The sequence below is a fragment of the Scyliorhinus canicula genome, chromosome 2, assembly GCF_902713615.1.
Source record: "Scyliorhinus canicula chromosome 2, sScyCan1.1, whole genome shotgun sequence".
Taxonomy (NCBI): domain Eukaryota; kingdom Metazoa; phylum Chordata; class Chondrichthyes; order Carcharhiniformes; family Scyliorhinidae; genus Scyliorhinus; species Scyliorhinus canicula.
This window is the reverse complement of record NC_052147.1, coordinates 264,059,541-264,074,583: the sequence shown is the minus strand read 5'-3', so window position 1 is coordinate 264,074,583 and position 15,043 is coordinate 264,059,541. Positions and strand designations below refer to the sequence as shown.

Here is a 15,043-nt window from a genome sequence, read left to right as displayed (position 1 = left end):
CAATATAGGTAAAATTATATTTCAGCACAATTAAGAAAACAACTGTATGCAAAACAAAGGGTACAAGAGATGGTGTGGAATTGGAAATATCACATTGGTAATGTTGGAGCTAAGGTACAACACCCTCACCACAAACATCGCTCCAACATGTAGAAACAGGCTGTTGTCACAAGTATAATTGTTATCAGCATTCTGTTCTAATTTAAGAACTCCGTAAAATATTTGATGCATTTCTGCCTGTACGTTCGAAAATCTCCAAGGAGCAACTCCAAAGTTATTTTTCAAAGCCAATCATACATATTGCTACAGTTTATATTGTTTGAGATCCTGTAAGTGTGTGTACTGATACATTCGCAATGCGGAATTATTAATATTTCTGTATAAAGTCAGATTTCACACACACAGCAGAGATTAGTTATGTTTATCGCTAATACTATGCTGTGTGAAAAACAATGGTTTCACAATGGAGAGCGCGGGACTGCTGCTATATGTTACTGTAATACCAATTGGAAAATAATCACCTTATTGGATCTCCTTTTCATTTTTTATTTTAAAGGTTACAGTGACAACCACTTTGTAACGACATGCACTAAACAGACTGCCAAATACTGCACAAAACTGAAGCTAGAGCATATTGAGGCCAACTACTAAGTTACATGTGAGCAGCACAAACTTTTATTACTAGACACATCACAGTCCAACAAAAATAGTAACACTCCCCATTTGTCCTTGCATAATTAAACACACCACAGAAATAATACACAGCCACAGTGCCAGAAATTAATTTTGCTGTAAATTGTGTCAATTAACATAAATTTGCTCTCAATCCCCCAGCAGATAGACATTGCGCATAGGCCCAATTACACAAGTTTAGCACACAGAATGGGATGCTCCTTTCCCACAGCCTAAACTCAAAAAAGCACACAGCCTGCACAACTCTCTTACCATCCTTCTTTGTAGAAACCCCTTAAGATGAAGTAAACAATTGAAGTTGTCAGTTCTGTCATGTTGGAAAATAAGTCACTATTGCAAAATCGAACAGTGTAGAAGAAACACAATACAACAAAACAAAGAAAACAATGAAATAACTCAACAGAGATGATCAAAACTCTGGTCTTAAAACTATACCAACTTTATTTTATAGTATCTAAAATCTGATTTCTTGAACAAATACCACAGTTTATTGCTGAAATCAAAGTTTTGTTTGCTCTTTTTGCCTAATTTCTCCTATATATTTAATTTATTCAAAAAATAAGCTAAATGAATGGTTCCTGTCAGGAGATAGTGCATTATTTGATTACTTAAACTAGAATGTATGCAAATTCAGCTAGTCTAATGAGAGCTACAACTTGACTGGAATATCTAGACTTTTGGTATAATACGTATTTCACCACTGCTCATTTGTGTTGTGTTGAGTGTGCACACTCACAATTTGTTTTGTTTTTTTAAAACTACAGCATTATAAAATTTAACAATAAATTTAAAAGATTGTTATCAACTTTGATGCTGGAAAAAGTCTAGACCGATCTTGGCCCTGATCCACTGGTTAAATGCCAATTTGCAAGGCAACTTCCCTCTCATGAATATAAACAACTGCTATTGTGCAGGTAAGCGAAAACTTCAATCTGGGCTGACTCAGAAGATGGCATCTCTTCATTTCTGGGAAACTAGATTTGTCGTCACTGATTACACCAGCCAATAAGTTTCTTTGAAGAGTCCAAACATTGCAGTATGAACTCAAAGAACCCAGATTGTAGATATAATGTACTGACGGTCAACACGGTCATGTTAAGTATAGCTGAGGAAATATATATATGTATAAGTATATTTACATGTACACATATATATATTTATATATACACTGCATCACCATGCAACATGTCATGCGAGGTACCAATTATGGTCACAGATGGAAACCACTGAAGGAACAGTGTTGTCACAGATACCAGCCAGAATACACAAGATGGGGACAGACAGCTGGTAACAGAAAACAAGCTGCTTACCCTCAGCTTTAGTGGATGTGCCATCTTTCAGCAAAAGAAGATAGGGAAGGGAGGACAGGGAAATGTTAGTAAGATTAGCAAAGATGGGCTCACTAGTTTAACCCATAGTAAACAAAAGAATCCCGTGGAGCTGTAATACTTCTCTAAAACGATGAAAGGCATAAAATATGGGCACCAATAGCAAAAAAGGGTACCAAATCATAAAATGATTTCCTTGAACAGGTGAAATAAAAACATTCTGTACTTTACCATAGTGATATTACATAGTTATCATGATAATTATATAATTCTATTTGTGCTCTGCAAAGTTAAGAATGAGAGGTGATCTCAGTGAAACAGGTAAAATTCTTGATGTGTTTCGCAGTGCAGATATTAGGAGAATGTTTTCCCTGGCTGAGGAGTCTAGAACACGGGGTCACAGCCTCAGAAAAAGGGGTCGGCCATTTAGGCTAGATGTCGAAACATTTCCTCACTCAGAAGGTAGTGAATCTTTGGAATTTTCTATCCCAGAAGACACAGATGTTCAATGATTATAAATATATGGGAGGCATCAATAAATTGTCATGTGCTAAGGGAATCAAGGAATAAGGGGATAATTGGAATGGTGGAGTTGAGTAACAAATGAGCCATAAGCATTTTGATGGCAGAGCAGACTCATAAGGCTGAGTGACCCATTTCTGTTGCTATTTCTTAAAAGGTCCAACCCATATTAAATTATAAAAAGCATTTGAATTTTGATTAATTTAGGATATTCTGTTTTCACTTAACATTTTTTTCAAAATTGGTTCTAAATACAGCTTTATAGCACCTGTCCATCCATTTAATGGTTTTCACAAAGTCATAGTCATAGAGGTTTACAGCATGGAAAGCGTCCCTTCGGCCCAACTTGTCCATGCCGCCCAGTTTTTAACCACAAAGCTAGTCCCAATTGCCTGCATTTGACCTACAATCCTCTATACCCAGCTTTCCCATATAACTGTCTAAATGCGTTATAAAAGACAAAATTGTACCCCCCACTACTACTGCCTCCGGCTTATGATATTGGAGAAGTTCCAAATTTGCTTGTGGGAAAAACGCAAAAAAATCTCAGCCTTTTCATACATTAGCACCTGTTTATTGGCTCAAAACCATGTACCTATAAAAGTACACTGCATGGGTTTGATATTATGCTATACTTTGTTCTTTTGACACAACCCAAAAGGGACTTAGATTTCAAAATACCTTTAAAACAAGTCCACTGAAACAATTGACAGCTAAGTTTTCTCTGGTAATTGTTAAGCACAACACAAATAACTTGATCTGTAATGACATCACTTGCCACTGATCAACTGTGCAAAACCTACCACTTCTCAATGACCATATCACAAATCTTTGCCAAGTTTTATACACCTAATATGTTGACTCAATGGACCATTCCTGGCTGCTTCAGCAACTAATACTACACCAAAATAAAGGGTTGTTAATCTGTGGAATTCTCTTGCCCAGAAAGCAATGGAAACTGGGTCATTGACTTTATTCAAGGCAGTTAGATAGAGTCAAGAGTTATGGGGAGTTGACAACACAATCAGATCAGCTAAGATCTTATCGAATGGCAGAGCAGGCTCCAATGGTCAAATGAACTATTCCTGCTCCAAAGTCCTATGGTCCTATATGTTCCTTAAAAATATCCCAGAAGGGTGTCAACATTTCTAATTTAGATTTTGAACACAGTTTTCAAATTCAAGGTGGAAAATTCTGTTCAAGGCACTTGAAATCCTAGCTGTTCAGCAAGGATTATCCTATTATGGAATTGTGGCACATTAACAGCGCAAAGAAAAAAGTTGTGGTTATCTTAGTCTTTACCTAGAGAAGCGTAGGACCCTGGAGGTAGAGCTGCTGCTGAGCTGAAATGTCCGGGCGTATTACTTGGAGTGGCAGTCAAGCGTGATTTGGCATTCGCAGCTGCATTCACATCAATATCACTGCGAGAGCGTTGCAGAGCTCCTGTATTAGACACAGACTTCGCACTGACTGTTGAAGCTTTTGTACCAGAATTGGGGGAAGAGGGGGAGAAAAAAAAAGTATTAAACCTTGAGTACTGAATCTCAAATACAAATCGCAACGGTAACAAAATTGAAAAATTGGTCTGGAAACTAAAAAGGACTAAAAATAAAACGCAAGACATTTACTGTATTACAGCAAAAGATTGCGTTGGTCTGCCTTGTATGGAGCTACCTTCATTTATTTGGATGATTTACGAACAGAAGACAGGGTTGGAATGAGCCCCGGCTACAGAACAATCCTCTATTGACACCAATTGCAAATTAAAAGACCTAAGCAAGCCACTCAAAGACTGGATTTCCACAATATAGACTTTCATGCAGCTGAATCTTGATCTCATTCCTCCAGGACACCAACGGTATCTCACTACATGATCAAGCGACCTGACAATTGTCAACAACGATGAAATGGTCACCATTGTCTCATTGCCCAAGCATATCTTTTTGTTGTTTATTTTTTTCTATTCAATTAAGTATTTTAAATGCCTCGGGTATCTTTCATTAAGGTTGGAAAATGGGTTTTCTGCCCACTCGTCATTCGTCCATTGTACAATGAGGATAAGCACCATTCTCTCATCTACATTACACTCTCCATGTTGCAGTAACTAGAACTGATCATACTTAGCTGCAACTTAAGCAGGACACTGTATATGTTTAGAGTTAATTCTTAACTAAATTAATTGAACAACATGTTTTAGCATCATGTTCACTCAGTGGTTAGCATTCTCGCCCGAGTCAGAAGGTTGCAGGCTCAAGTTGCACTCCAGAGACTTGAGCACAAAATCTAGGCTGATATCATTGTGCAGTACTGTACTGAGGGAGTGCTGCACTGTCAGAAACATAGAAACTAGGAGGAAGAGGCCATTCAGCCCCTGGAACCTGTTCCGCCATTCATTATGATTATCCAACTCAATAGCCTAACCCCGCCTTCCCCATCATGTCCCTTTGATCCCATTCACCCAAAGTGCTATATCTAACTGCTTCTTGAAAACATACAATGTTTTGGCCTCAACTACTTCCTGTGGTAACAAATTCCACAGGCTCAGCACTCTGAGTGAAGAAATTTCTCTTCAAATCTGTCCTAAATGGTCTACACCGTATCCTCAGACTGTGCCCCTTGATTCTGGACACACCCATCATTGGGAACATCCTTCATGCATCTATCCTGACTTGTCCCATTAGAATTTCATAGGTTTCCGTGAGATCCCCTCTCATTCTTCTGAACTCCAGCGAATACAATCCTAACCTATCCAATCTCTCCTTATACGTCCTGCCATCCAAGGGATCAGTCTGGGAAAACTTCGCTGCACTCTCTCTATAGCTCAGATAAGGAGACCACAACTGCACACAATTTTCCAGGTTATGGACTCACCAAGGCCCTGCAGAATTGCAGAAAGACATCCCTGCTCGTGTACTCAAACCCTCTAATTATGAAGGCCAACATACCATAGGCCTTCTTTACTGCCTGCTGCATCTGCATGCTTACCTTCAGTGTAATATGACACCCAGGTCTCATTGCACATTCCCCTCTCCTAATTTATGGCCATTCAGATAACAGTCTGCCTTCACACTTTCGCTACCAAAGTGGGTAACCTCGCATTTGTCCAAATTATATTGCATCTGCCATTCACTTGCCCACTCACTCAACTTGCCCAAATCACACTGAAGATCTCTGCATCCTCCTTACAGCTCACCCTTCCACCCAACTTTGTCTCATCTGCAAATGTGGACATATAACACTTTGTTCCCTCATCTAAATCATTAATATGGTCCCAGCACCAATCCCTGTGGTACCCCACTCATCACTGCTTGTAATCTGGAAAAAGATGTTAATTCCTAGTCTTTCCTGTCTGCCAACCAGTTTGCTTTCCATCTCAATACACTACCCCTAATGCCAAACACTTTAATTTTACACACTAATCTCTTAAATGGGACTTTATGAATAGCCTTCTGAATGTCTAGATAAAGCACGTCTACTGGCTCCCCCTCATCAACTCTACCAGTTACATCCTCAAAGAATTCCAGTAGATTTTTTTGTTTTAATTTGTTCATGAGACATGGGCATCGCAGGCTGTGCCAGCATTCATTGGCCATCCCTAATTGCCCTTGAGGAGGCAGTTAAGAGTCAATCACATTGTTGTGTGTCTGGAGCCACATGTAAGCCAGACGATGTAAGGACAGTAGATTTCCTTCCCTAAAGGACATTAGTGAGCCAGATTGGTTTTTTTTTTACAACAATCGACAATGGTTTCATGGTCATCATTAGACTTTTAATTCCAGATTTTTATTGAACTGATATTTTATCATCTACAGTGGCGGTATTTGACCTTGGGTCACCAGAGCATTACTCTGGGTCTCTGGTTAATTAGTCCAGTGACAACACCACTACGCCACCACCTCCCTGGGATTTGTCAAGCATGATTTCCCCATCATAAATCCATGCTGACTGTCTGATCCTGCCAGTGTTTTCTAAGTGCGCTGCCATAAAATATTTGATAATGAGTTCAGGCGTGCTGTGTTTTGGATGATGGGTTAAACCAAGTTTCCGTTGTAAAACCAACGTAAAGGTCTGATGGCACTACTTTGAAGCAGAGCAGACAAGTTATTTGGGTCTCCTGTCCAATATTCATTACGCCCCAATCAGCATCGCAAAATCAAAATGATTTGCTCTATATCACATTGCTGATTGCAGGAATTTGCCACACACTAAAAGTAGTTAATTGGATTAAAGCACCTCGAGGCTTAGAGCATCCTGATTAAAGATGAAAGATTACAACACCGAGGTTTTGAAAGGTACTATATAAAAGCAAGAGTTTTTCTTTACAGTGACTTGTTCATTTCAAAATCATAGCTCCAAGTCTCGCTCAACTTCCCTTTAGCAAGTTCTGGCGACATAGAATTATAAGCAACTACTTTTTTCTTTCACTCCTCTGCACTGAATTTAACTCAATACCTGATCGACCAAGTTCAAAGTCTGTCTTGCCTAATTCATAAGATCTTGTCTGTCTACTGAGTTCCGATCCTCTAGCTTATAGTGTCAGCTGCAAATGTAATCATGAACAGTCAGTTTGCTCACAGTTTGCTCCGCCATTCTCCGCCCCGACCCGACCGAAGTCACGGCGGTGTGGATCTAATATGGTCCTGCCGGTCGGGATACTAGCGTGGCGGCTGCGGACTCAGGCCGATCGGAGGGCTGAAAGGGCCATATACACACCCGGGCAATGTTTGGGCGGGCGGATAGGGCCGGGCACGTGGCCGATCGGGGGTTCTATTTTTAGGGTCCTACTCAGCGGTCTGAGTCCGCCATGGAGCACGGCGCGACCGCTGGAGGCAGCCGCTGTGCGCATATGCGGCCTCTGACCCGGAAGTGCGGGGCCTGTAACTGCAGCAAAAGCTGCTCGATCCACGCCGGGTCCCTGCTAGCTTCTGCAGAGCTAGGAATATGTGGCTCTTTCATGCCAGTTTTTCTGGAGTGAAAGTCCACAGTTATTACAACGGCGTGGAGACTCAGTCCCAAAGAAGGAAAATCCAACCCCATGACTATTATTGAAGCATTAGAAACCAGGGGAAGTGAATACAACTATGCTAAACCATAATTTTCATGGATGATAGATCTAAAGTCGGATCTAGTTTCCATGGCTTATTGTTTGATCAGTCACAAAGGAACAAGGGAGTGGATATCAGCCTATACAGGAAGATTCAAAGTGTGACTTTAAAGGCAGATAGTGGGGTAGATACCGTTGGACTTTGGACAGGAGATTCCAAGGAGCAGACAGCTTGGCTCATGTTTACAATAGAAAATATATACATGAAATTAAATGAAAATCGCTTATTGTCACAATTAGGCTTCAATGAAGTTACTGTGAAAAGCCCCTAGTCGCCACATTCCGCCACCTGTTCGGGGAGGCTGGTCCGGGAATTGAACCGTGCTGCTGGCCTGCCTTGGTCTGCTTTCAAAGCCAGCGATATAGCCCTGTGCTAAACCAGCCCCATACGAAGCTTGGAGGCTGCGAGAGACAACAAAGTTGCAACAATGGTTTGGTCCAAGGCCAGAGAGTTTTGGGGGCACGGTGAAGGGTTTTTAAACCAATGTAGATCAGCAATGTTGAGGAAAAATTGGTTGTGTGGGGTACAGGATACAGGCAGTGAAATTGTCAATCATCTGGAAGAGAGATGGAGATTTGGAGGCTTCCAGGAAGGATAAGGGCAGACGTTAAGGACAAGGGAGATGAAAATATGATTGAAGAATGGCATGAGTGGGATTAGTGTGGGCAGAGGTGTAAAATGCTACAGAGATAGAGGCAAGCAGTTTCGGTACAAGTTTTGATAATGAATGGTACATGGAGTTTCAAATGCAAATGACATAGGCAAACTGGAAATCCAGAAGGGGAGCATTGGATTGGGGACAGTAGGGAACCATGAAGATCATATTTTCTGGGGATGTGGGAGGGGAAATTGAACTATGGTCTTCAAATACAATTGTGATTTGGAAGGAACAATTCAGCTACTGTGCCAGTTTACTTCATACTGGCTGATGCTAAAGCAATAACAAAACAATTACCTCGTGATACAGTGCTTCCAGTAGGACTGCGCTTTGTAGACAGGGGACGACTAGGAAAAAATATCGTAACAAATTCTGTTATCATTCTGCAGGCAATACATATATAGTATATGTACATATTTATATAATTCTTTTAGCCGTTTTATTTACATTAGACTATAGCTAGCCTAGGCTTCCACCTCTGCAATATAAATAGGCCTACATGTTCTATCTGAAAACAAAAAGTATCTGAAATGCAATTAGCCCAAGAGCGTCCGATAAAGCATACTCTATTATGTTGCTTTTACATAATAATGTAAATAATATAGCTGAGCTTTTACATTAAAATACAATCCCTAATGATACCCAATGCTACGAGAACAGATGAACTAAAGGCAGTGCAGGCATGGCTATTATACTGCACTGTTTTTGAAGCTTAGAATTCAAGTAGACCATAGTTCTTACTTTAAGCTTTCTTGTGAACTGGATGATGAACGATCAGACTGTGGCAAGGAAACAATACTGTCTGAATTTTTCAAATGGGACTGTAGAGGTTTCTGGTAGGCAGGTTCCAATGAGTTAAACAAAATTTCAGCTTCTTTACTGAAATGACTGCGAAAATCCCAATACAGTCTATTAAAAAAAAACGGAAGGCAGATAAATATTGAAGCATCACATACTGCAATAAAAACAGAAAATGCTGGAAATACTCAGATCAGGTAACATCGTGTGGAGACAGAAACACAGTTAACATTTCAGGTTGATGACCTTTCATCGGAACCAGGAAAAGGTAAGAGATTCAATAGGTTTTTAGCAAGGGTTTGGTGGGACAAAGGAAGGCTTGTGTCAGGGTGGAAGACAGGAGAAATTGAATGACTAAAGTTAGTCTTGTGCCGCCAAGGAAATAATAACCTTTATTAGTGACACAATAGGCTTACATTAACATTGCAATGAAGTTACTGTGAAAATCCCCTAGTGGCCATACTCTGGCACTTGTTCGGGTACACTGAGGGAGAATTCAGACTGTCCAATTCACCTAACAGCACGTCTTTCAGGACTTGTGGGAGGAAATTGGAGCGCCTGAAGGAAACCCACGCAGACACAGGGAGAATGTGCAAGCTCCACACAGGCAGTGACCCAATTCGGGAATCGAACCCGGGTCCCTGGCGCTGTGAAGCAACAGTGTTAACGGTGATGGGGCAAGTACCAAAGAAACAAAAGATGCACCCAAAGCAAGGTATGTTACTGTCTGAAAGTAAAAACTGGCAAAAAACCGAAACATACAAAGAAAAGATGGCAAAATAGGGAGACAGAGTTTATGGCTTGCAATTGCTAAACTAAATATGGAGTCCAGCGATAAAATGGCAGCATGCACGGTTGTCCGTCTATATATCTTAATGCTAATTACGTGTCAAGTGAAACTTCAAACGGTAATAAACCTGTTGATTATATAGCAACAGCCAATGGGATGGTTGATTTAAGAAACAATTTTTTCCACCAGAGAATTCTGGCATTGACAAATCGAAAACAAATACTACAGGATGTGTTAATGTGCATCCTCTTGGCATGACAAGACACAAAACCACACCTGTTGTTTGCCAAATAACAAGCACCCAAGTTGCCTATGCTAATAAAGACACTTCACTGCACAGAATATAGGCTTTTCAACAAAGGAAAGGAAGGAACTTTTAGCAGAGGAGTCATTGAGAACACTCCTGCAGATGGCCACAGCTAACAACCACAATGCCAGAAGTAGAGAGATAGATACCGGTCTTCTCTCTTGGCTGAGCGGTGGTACACGACACCAAAAGGAAAGAGGAAAAACACTTTTTTTTTAAATGGAGCCAAAAAAATGGAAAATACGTGAAATTGATTCAGGAGAAGTTTTGATAATTAGTTTAAAATGCAAACAAACTATTTAAAGCCATTTACTGCTTTTCCGATTTCAAAGCAACACAAATGTTCCTTCACTGAAAAATGTGCAAAACAATTAAAATGCAACTTTAAAAAGACATTTTCTCTCCTCCCCCGCCTAACCTACACACAACCTCTAACTCCATGTAACAGATCACTTCCGTATTCGTATTGGTGCAGCCATCAATCTACATCTTCATAACATGCAAATTTATTCTTTACATGCAAGGGAACAAAAAGATATTTAAAATGTGCATTAATAAGGCGAGAGCAGACTGACCTGCAACCTGAGCAGCAGCTTAGCACAGTACTAAGTAATAATGAATAGTCACTCAAAGGCATCATCATACTTCTCATTCCAGTTTCCTCTTTTGAATATTAAAGCCATTTTCCTTATTGGGAAACGCATTTATTTTGCCCCCTTTAAGGCCACAAGTTGTGCACTGATCTTAATGGCATTTATTTGCACAATCGTTTCACAGCTCCGGTGTCCCAGGTTCGATTCCAGCTTGGGTCACTGTCTGTGCGGAGTCTGCACATCCTCTCCGTGTGTGCGTGGGTTTCCTCCGGGTGCTCCGGTTTCCTCCCACAGTCCAAAGATGTGCAGGTTAGGTGGATTGGCCATGCTAAATTGCCCTTAGTGTCCAAAATTGCCCTTAGTGTTGGGTGGGGTTACTGGGTTATGGGGATAGGGTGGAGGTGTTAACCTTGGGTAAGGTGCTCTTTCCAGGAGCCGGTGCAGACTCGATGGGCCGAATGGCCTCCTTCTGTGCTGTAAATTCTATGAATCTATGAATCTATTTGCTTAATCCTTGCTCAGTACAATTTCCTTTCCTCTACTTCATTTAAGTGAAAGCCTGGTCATCGAGTTAAACCACTGGAGCAAATAGAGAAAATAGTGATCCTGCTCCCACCAATTGTGCACACCTGTTAATTACAGCAGGGGTAGCTTGACAGAGATCTGGAATAAGAACCTCACTCGATTTTCCCCAACCTGACTTCAGAGTCGGAAACCAACTGCAGAAGTACTCCAATTACCAAAGCGGTCAGGATCAAACTTGGTAACATTGTTAGTTTAGCTCAACCATTTGCTGCCTTAACCAATTGACCCACCAGCGAATACACGGCAGTACTCTGGCTGCACCGTGTACAATCATGAGGATGCAATGTATAGTACTGCTTCAACACCTCCAGCCCCGTGAGCTCTATTGAGATAAAGAGGAGGGACAGAAATGTTACGAGAACACCATCACCTCTAGGTCTTCATGTAAATTGTACACACTCCTAGCTTAGCCATATATCACCATTCCTTCATAGTAACTAGATCAGATTCACAAACCCCCAAGTAACATCACCAAGGGAGCCCTTCAACAAGAGAAGGCCACCACCATCTTAGAGAAACTAGCAAATGGGAATAAATGCAGTCTTGCCAGATTGAGCACACCCCAAATATAAAACAAACCCTTTTCAGACATTTTATCCAGCACAATTATGAAAATTATTTGGCATTGTTAAAGAAACTGACATGAGAAAAGTTGCCGTTTCCCTTTAAAATGAAAAAGGGTGGAATAGAAGGTTTTAGCTATGACACATCTTACTTGCAAAATAAAACACATGCAATTCTCAGCATGTCTTTTAATTTTTATGTGCAAATTGTGTCAAATATTGAGCAGTTTGCACTGACAATCTGCCTTACAGGATTGATTCTATCACTGTTCTTTCCCCAGGGATGAAAATATGTATCATAAATGAAGACAAGAAAACGCTGCAATGCAGTAAATAAAATAGACAATCAATCAAAGAACAAAGAAAATTACAGCACAGGAACAGGCCCTTCGGCCCTCCCAGCCTGCGCCGATCCAGATCCTTTATCTAAACCTGTCTCCTATTTTCCAAGGTCTACTTCCCTCTGTTGCCGCCCATTCATATGCCTGTCTAGATGCCTCTTAAATGATGCTATCGTGCCCGCCTCTACCACCTCCGCTGGTAAAACGTTCCAGGCACCCACCACCCTCTGCGTAAAAAACTTTCCACGCACATCTCCCTTAAACTTTCCCCCTCTCACCTTGAAATCGTGACCCCTTGTAACTGACACCCCCACTCTTGGAAAAAGCTTGTTGCTATCCTCCCTGTCCATACCTCTCATAATTTTGTATACCTCAATCAGGTCCCCCCTCAACCTCCGTCTTTCCAACGAAAACAATCCTAATCTACTCAACCTTTCTTCATAGCTAGCACCCTCCATACCAGGCAACATCCTGGTGAACCTCCTCTGCACCCTCTCCAAAGCATCCACATCCTTCTGGTAATGTGGCGACCAGAACTACACGCAGTATTCCAAATGTGGCCTAACCAAAGTCCTATACAACTATAACATGACCAATCGGGAATTAAATATAGTATATTATATAGTATATAAAATATATAGTATGACCAAAGTTGTCGTCAATCATCATTCCATGTTTGGACTATACAGCTAATAGCATGTAAATCAAAATACATTTTGGAAGCATTACAATAATGTCAGGTACTGAAGAACAACTTACTTTCGAGCTTCGAGTCTTGCCTCCGAATCAGCGTCATGGATACCCTTCTTTATCGTTTCAGCCACAAGAGCTACATGCCTAAAAATATAACATCACAACTGGAGTCTCATCTCAAAAGTAACATTTCATTTTTCCCACTTTATAGACTGAAATTTCATCCAGGATAACCACTGTTACATTTATGCACAACGAGCAGCGTAATCCCTCCCAACTTCAGTCTCATGTCACACTGCCTTTTTAACCAGAAAGTGGAAATTGAGCCTCAGAATGCATTTTCAAAGGCCTTCCCTCCATTACTATGGAAACAGCACTGCTACCACATTCAAATGCTCTTGCCAGCCATCTTATTTAAATTTTTTTAATCCCCCAGTTCCTCACTATTGTAAGGAATATATTTCTTCAATAACCTATTTGTCTGGCCATAAGTATTTACAATTGCAATCATGACCAATGTCTCTACCCTATTTAGTTCAGTTCAGATATCATCTGCTTTGCGGTATGGTGCAGTTCAAAAGCTCATTTCCATTTTAAACTACACTTAGTAGGAACCCAGAAAGAACTACAAACTATTCATGGAAAAAGGCTCCCTGGTTGTTTACTTACTTTTCTAGTGAGTGTGTTTGCCATTCCAGTAGCAGTCGATCCAAAAATTCAAATGAACGCCTGTCAAAAGAAATTGCTTAATTTTGTTGATAAAAGCATCATTTTATCTATAATAAAGGCACTATATCAATAGAAAGAAATGTTTAAAGTAACTAATGTCTCATTATATGCATCGTCTTTTAATATGTAGTTGTATTTCAAACCCCTCCACCAAGTGCCAGCCCGAAGCTCAGGACTTCGGAATCTCACAGCCCTGTCCTAGTCATCTCTTGCTTATCAGTGCAGGGCTTGTTTGTGTGGTAAGATGTGTTGGTATCCTTGAGATAGGCGCCTGGTGTGGGACATCTTTTTAACGTAGGAATGATGTTGCACATCAGCAGACCCACGGTACTCGCAAGAAGGTAGGTCCAGTTCCAGTGGGAAGGCAACCTCTACAACTGGGAGATCTCACGTCTGCTGCAGCATTCATCCGCTATCACAGCATGTTGATACCAGAGTATCTTCTGCCTGATCTGCGATTGAGGACTTGCTTGGGTTGCACTTTGTCTGGCTCCCCTCCAACCTTACCCTCATGGGTGACCCTGTCAAAGAGTGTAAGACTCACTATGTTATTGCTTTTGGAATTAATAGAACGCCAAGTCTCTCCACCACAGCTAGGTTGAAATTCATGGATATCTTCAGCAAGGCAAAGAGGATAACTCAACAAACAGCAACAGCGAAGGTACAAAGGAGAACTAGGGAAGCCAAGTACCAATGGTGGACTGAGAAAGTTCAGGAGTTGCAACACCTCACTAACCAGCACGACACTCAGGGTTCCTTCAGTGCACCAGGATAATATATGGACCCAACGCCCTAGGCCTCAAACTGGTGCAGAATAAGGACAAACCCCTTTTGAGAGACCGAGGAAACATCAGCCTTTGATGCAAAGAATACTAAAGAACTCCTAAACAGTGATACAATCATAGATGAAGACGTGTTTGAAGAAATAGCACTGTCGCTTCACAGAGCCAGGGACCCGGGTTCAATTCCCGGCTTGGGTCACTGTCTGTGCGGATTCTGCACATTCTCCGTGTCTGCGTGCGTTTCCTCTGGGGGCTCCGGTATCCTCCCACAAGTCCTGAAAGACGTGCTGTTAGGCGAATTGGACATTCTGAATTATCCCTCAGTGTACCCGAACAGGCGCCCTATTGTGGCGGCTAGGGGATTTTCACAGTAACTTCATTACAGTGTTAATGTAAACCTACTTGAGACATTAATAAAGAGTATTATTATTAAATCCCCAAGCTCCCCATCAAAGAGGATCTTGGACTCCCACCAAGCATGGATGAAGTCGAGGCGGCCAGTAAACATGTGGAGAATGAAGAAGACGCAAGAGTGGACGGGATCCCAGCGGAGATT

General features: G+C 41.2%; 1 protein-coding gene across 1 annotated transcript in view; it reads right to left on the bottom strand.

Annotated features, from left to right (window-relative positions):
- clasp1a (cytoplasmic linker associated protein 1a) overlaps window positions 1-15,043 on the bottom strand; it is a 357,689-nt gene that overhangs the window by 170,828 nt on the left and 171,818 nt on the right. Inside the window, 5 exon segments of the mRNA XM_038790034.1 lie at window positions 3,846-4,022; window positions 8,604-8,653; window positions 9,048-9,215; window positions 13,043-13,120; window positions 13,646-13,705. Of these exon segments, the coding sequence (XP_038645962.1) occupies window positions 3,846-4,022; window positions 8,604-8,653; window positions 9,048-9,215; window positions 13,043-13,120; window positions 13,646-13,705 (533 nt within the window).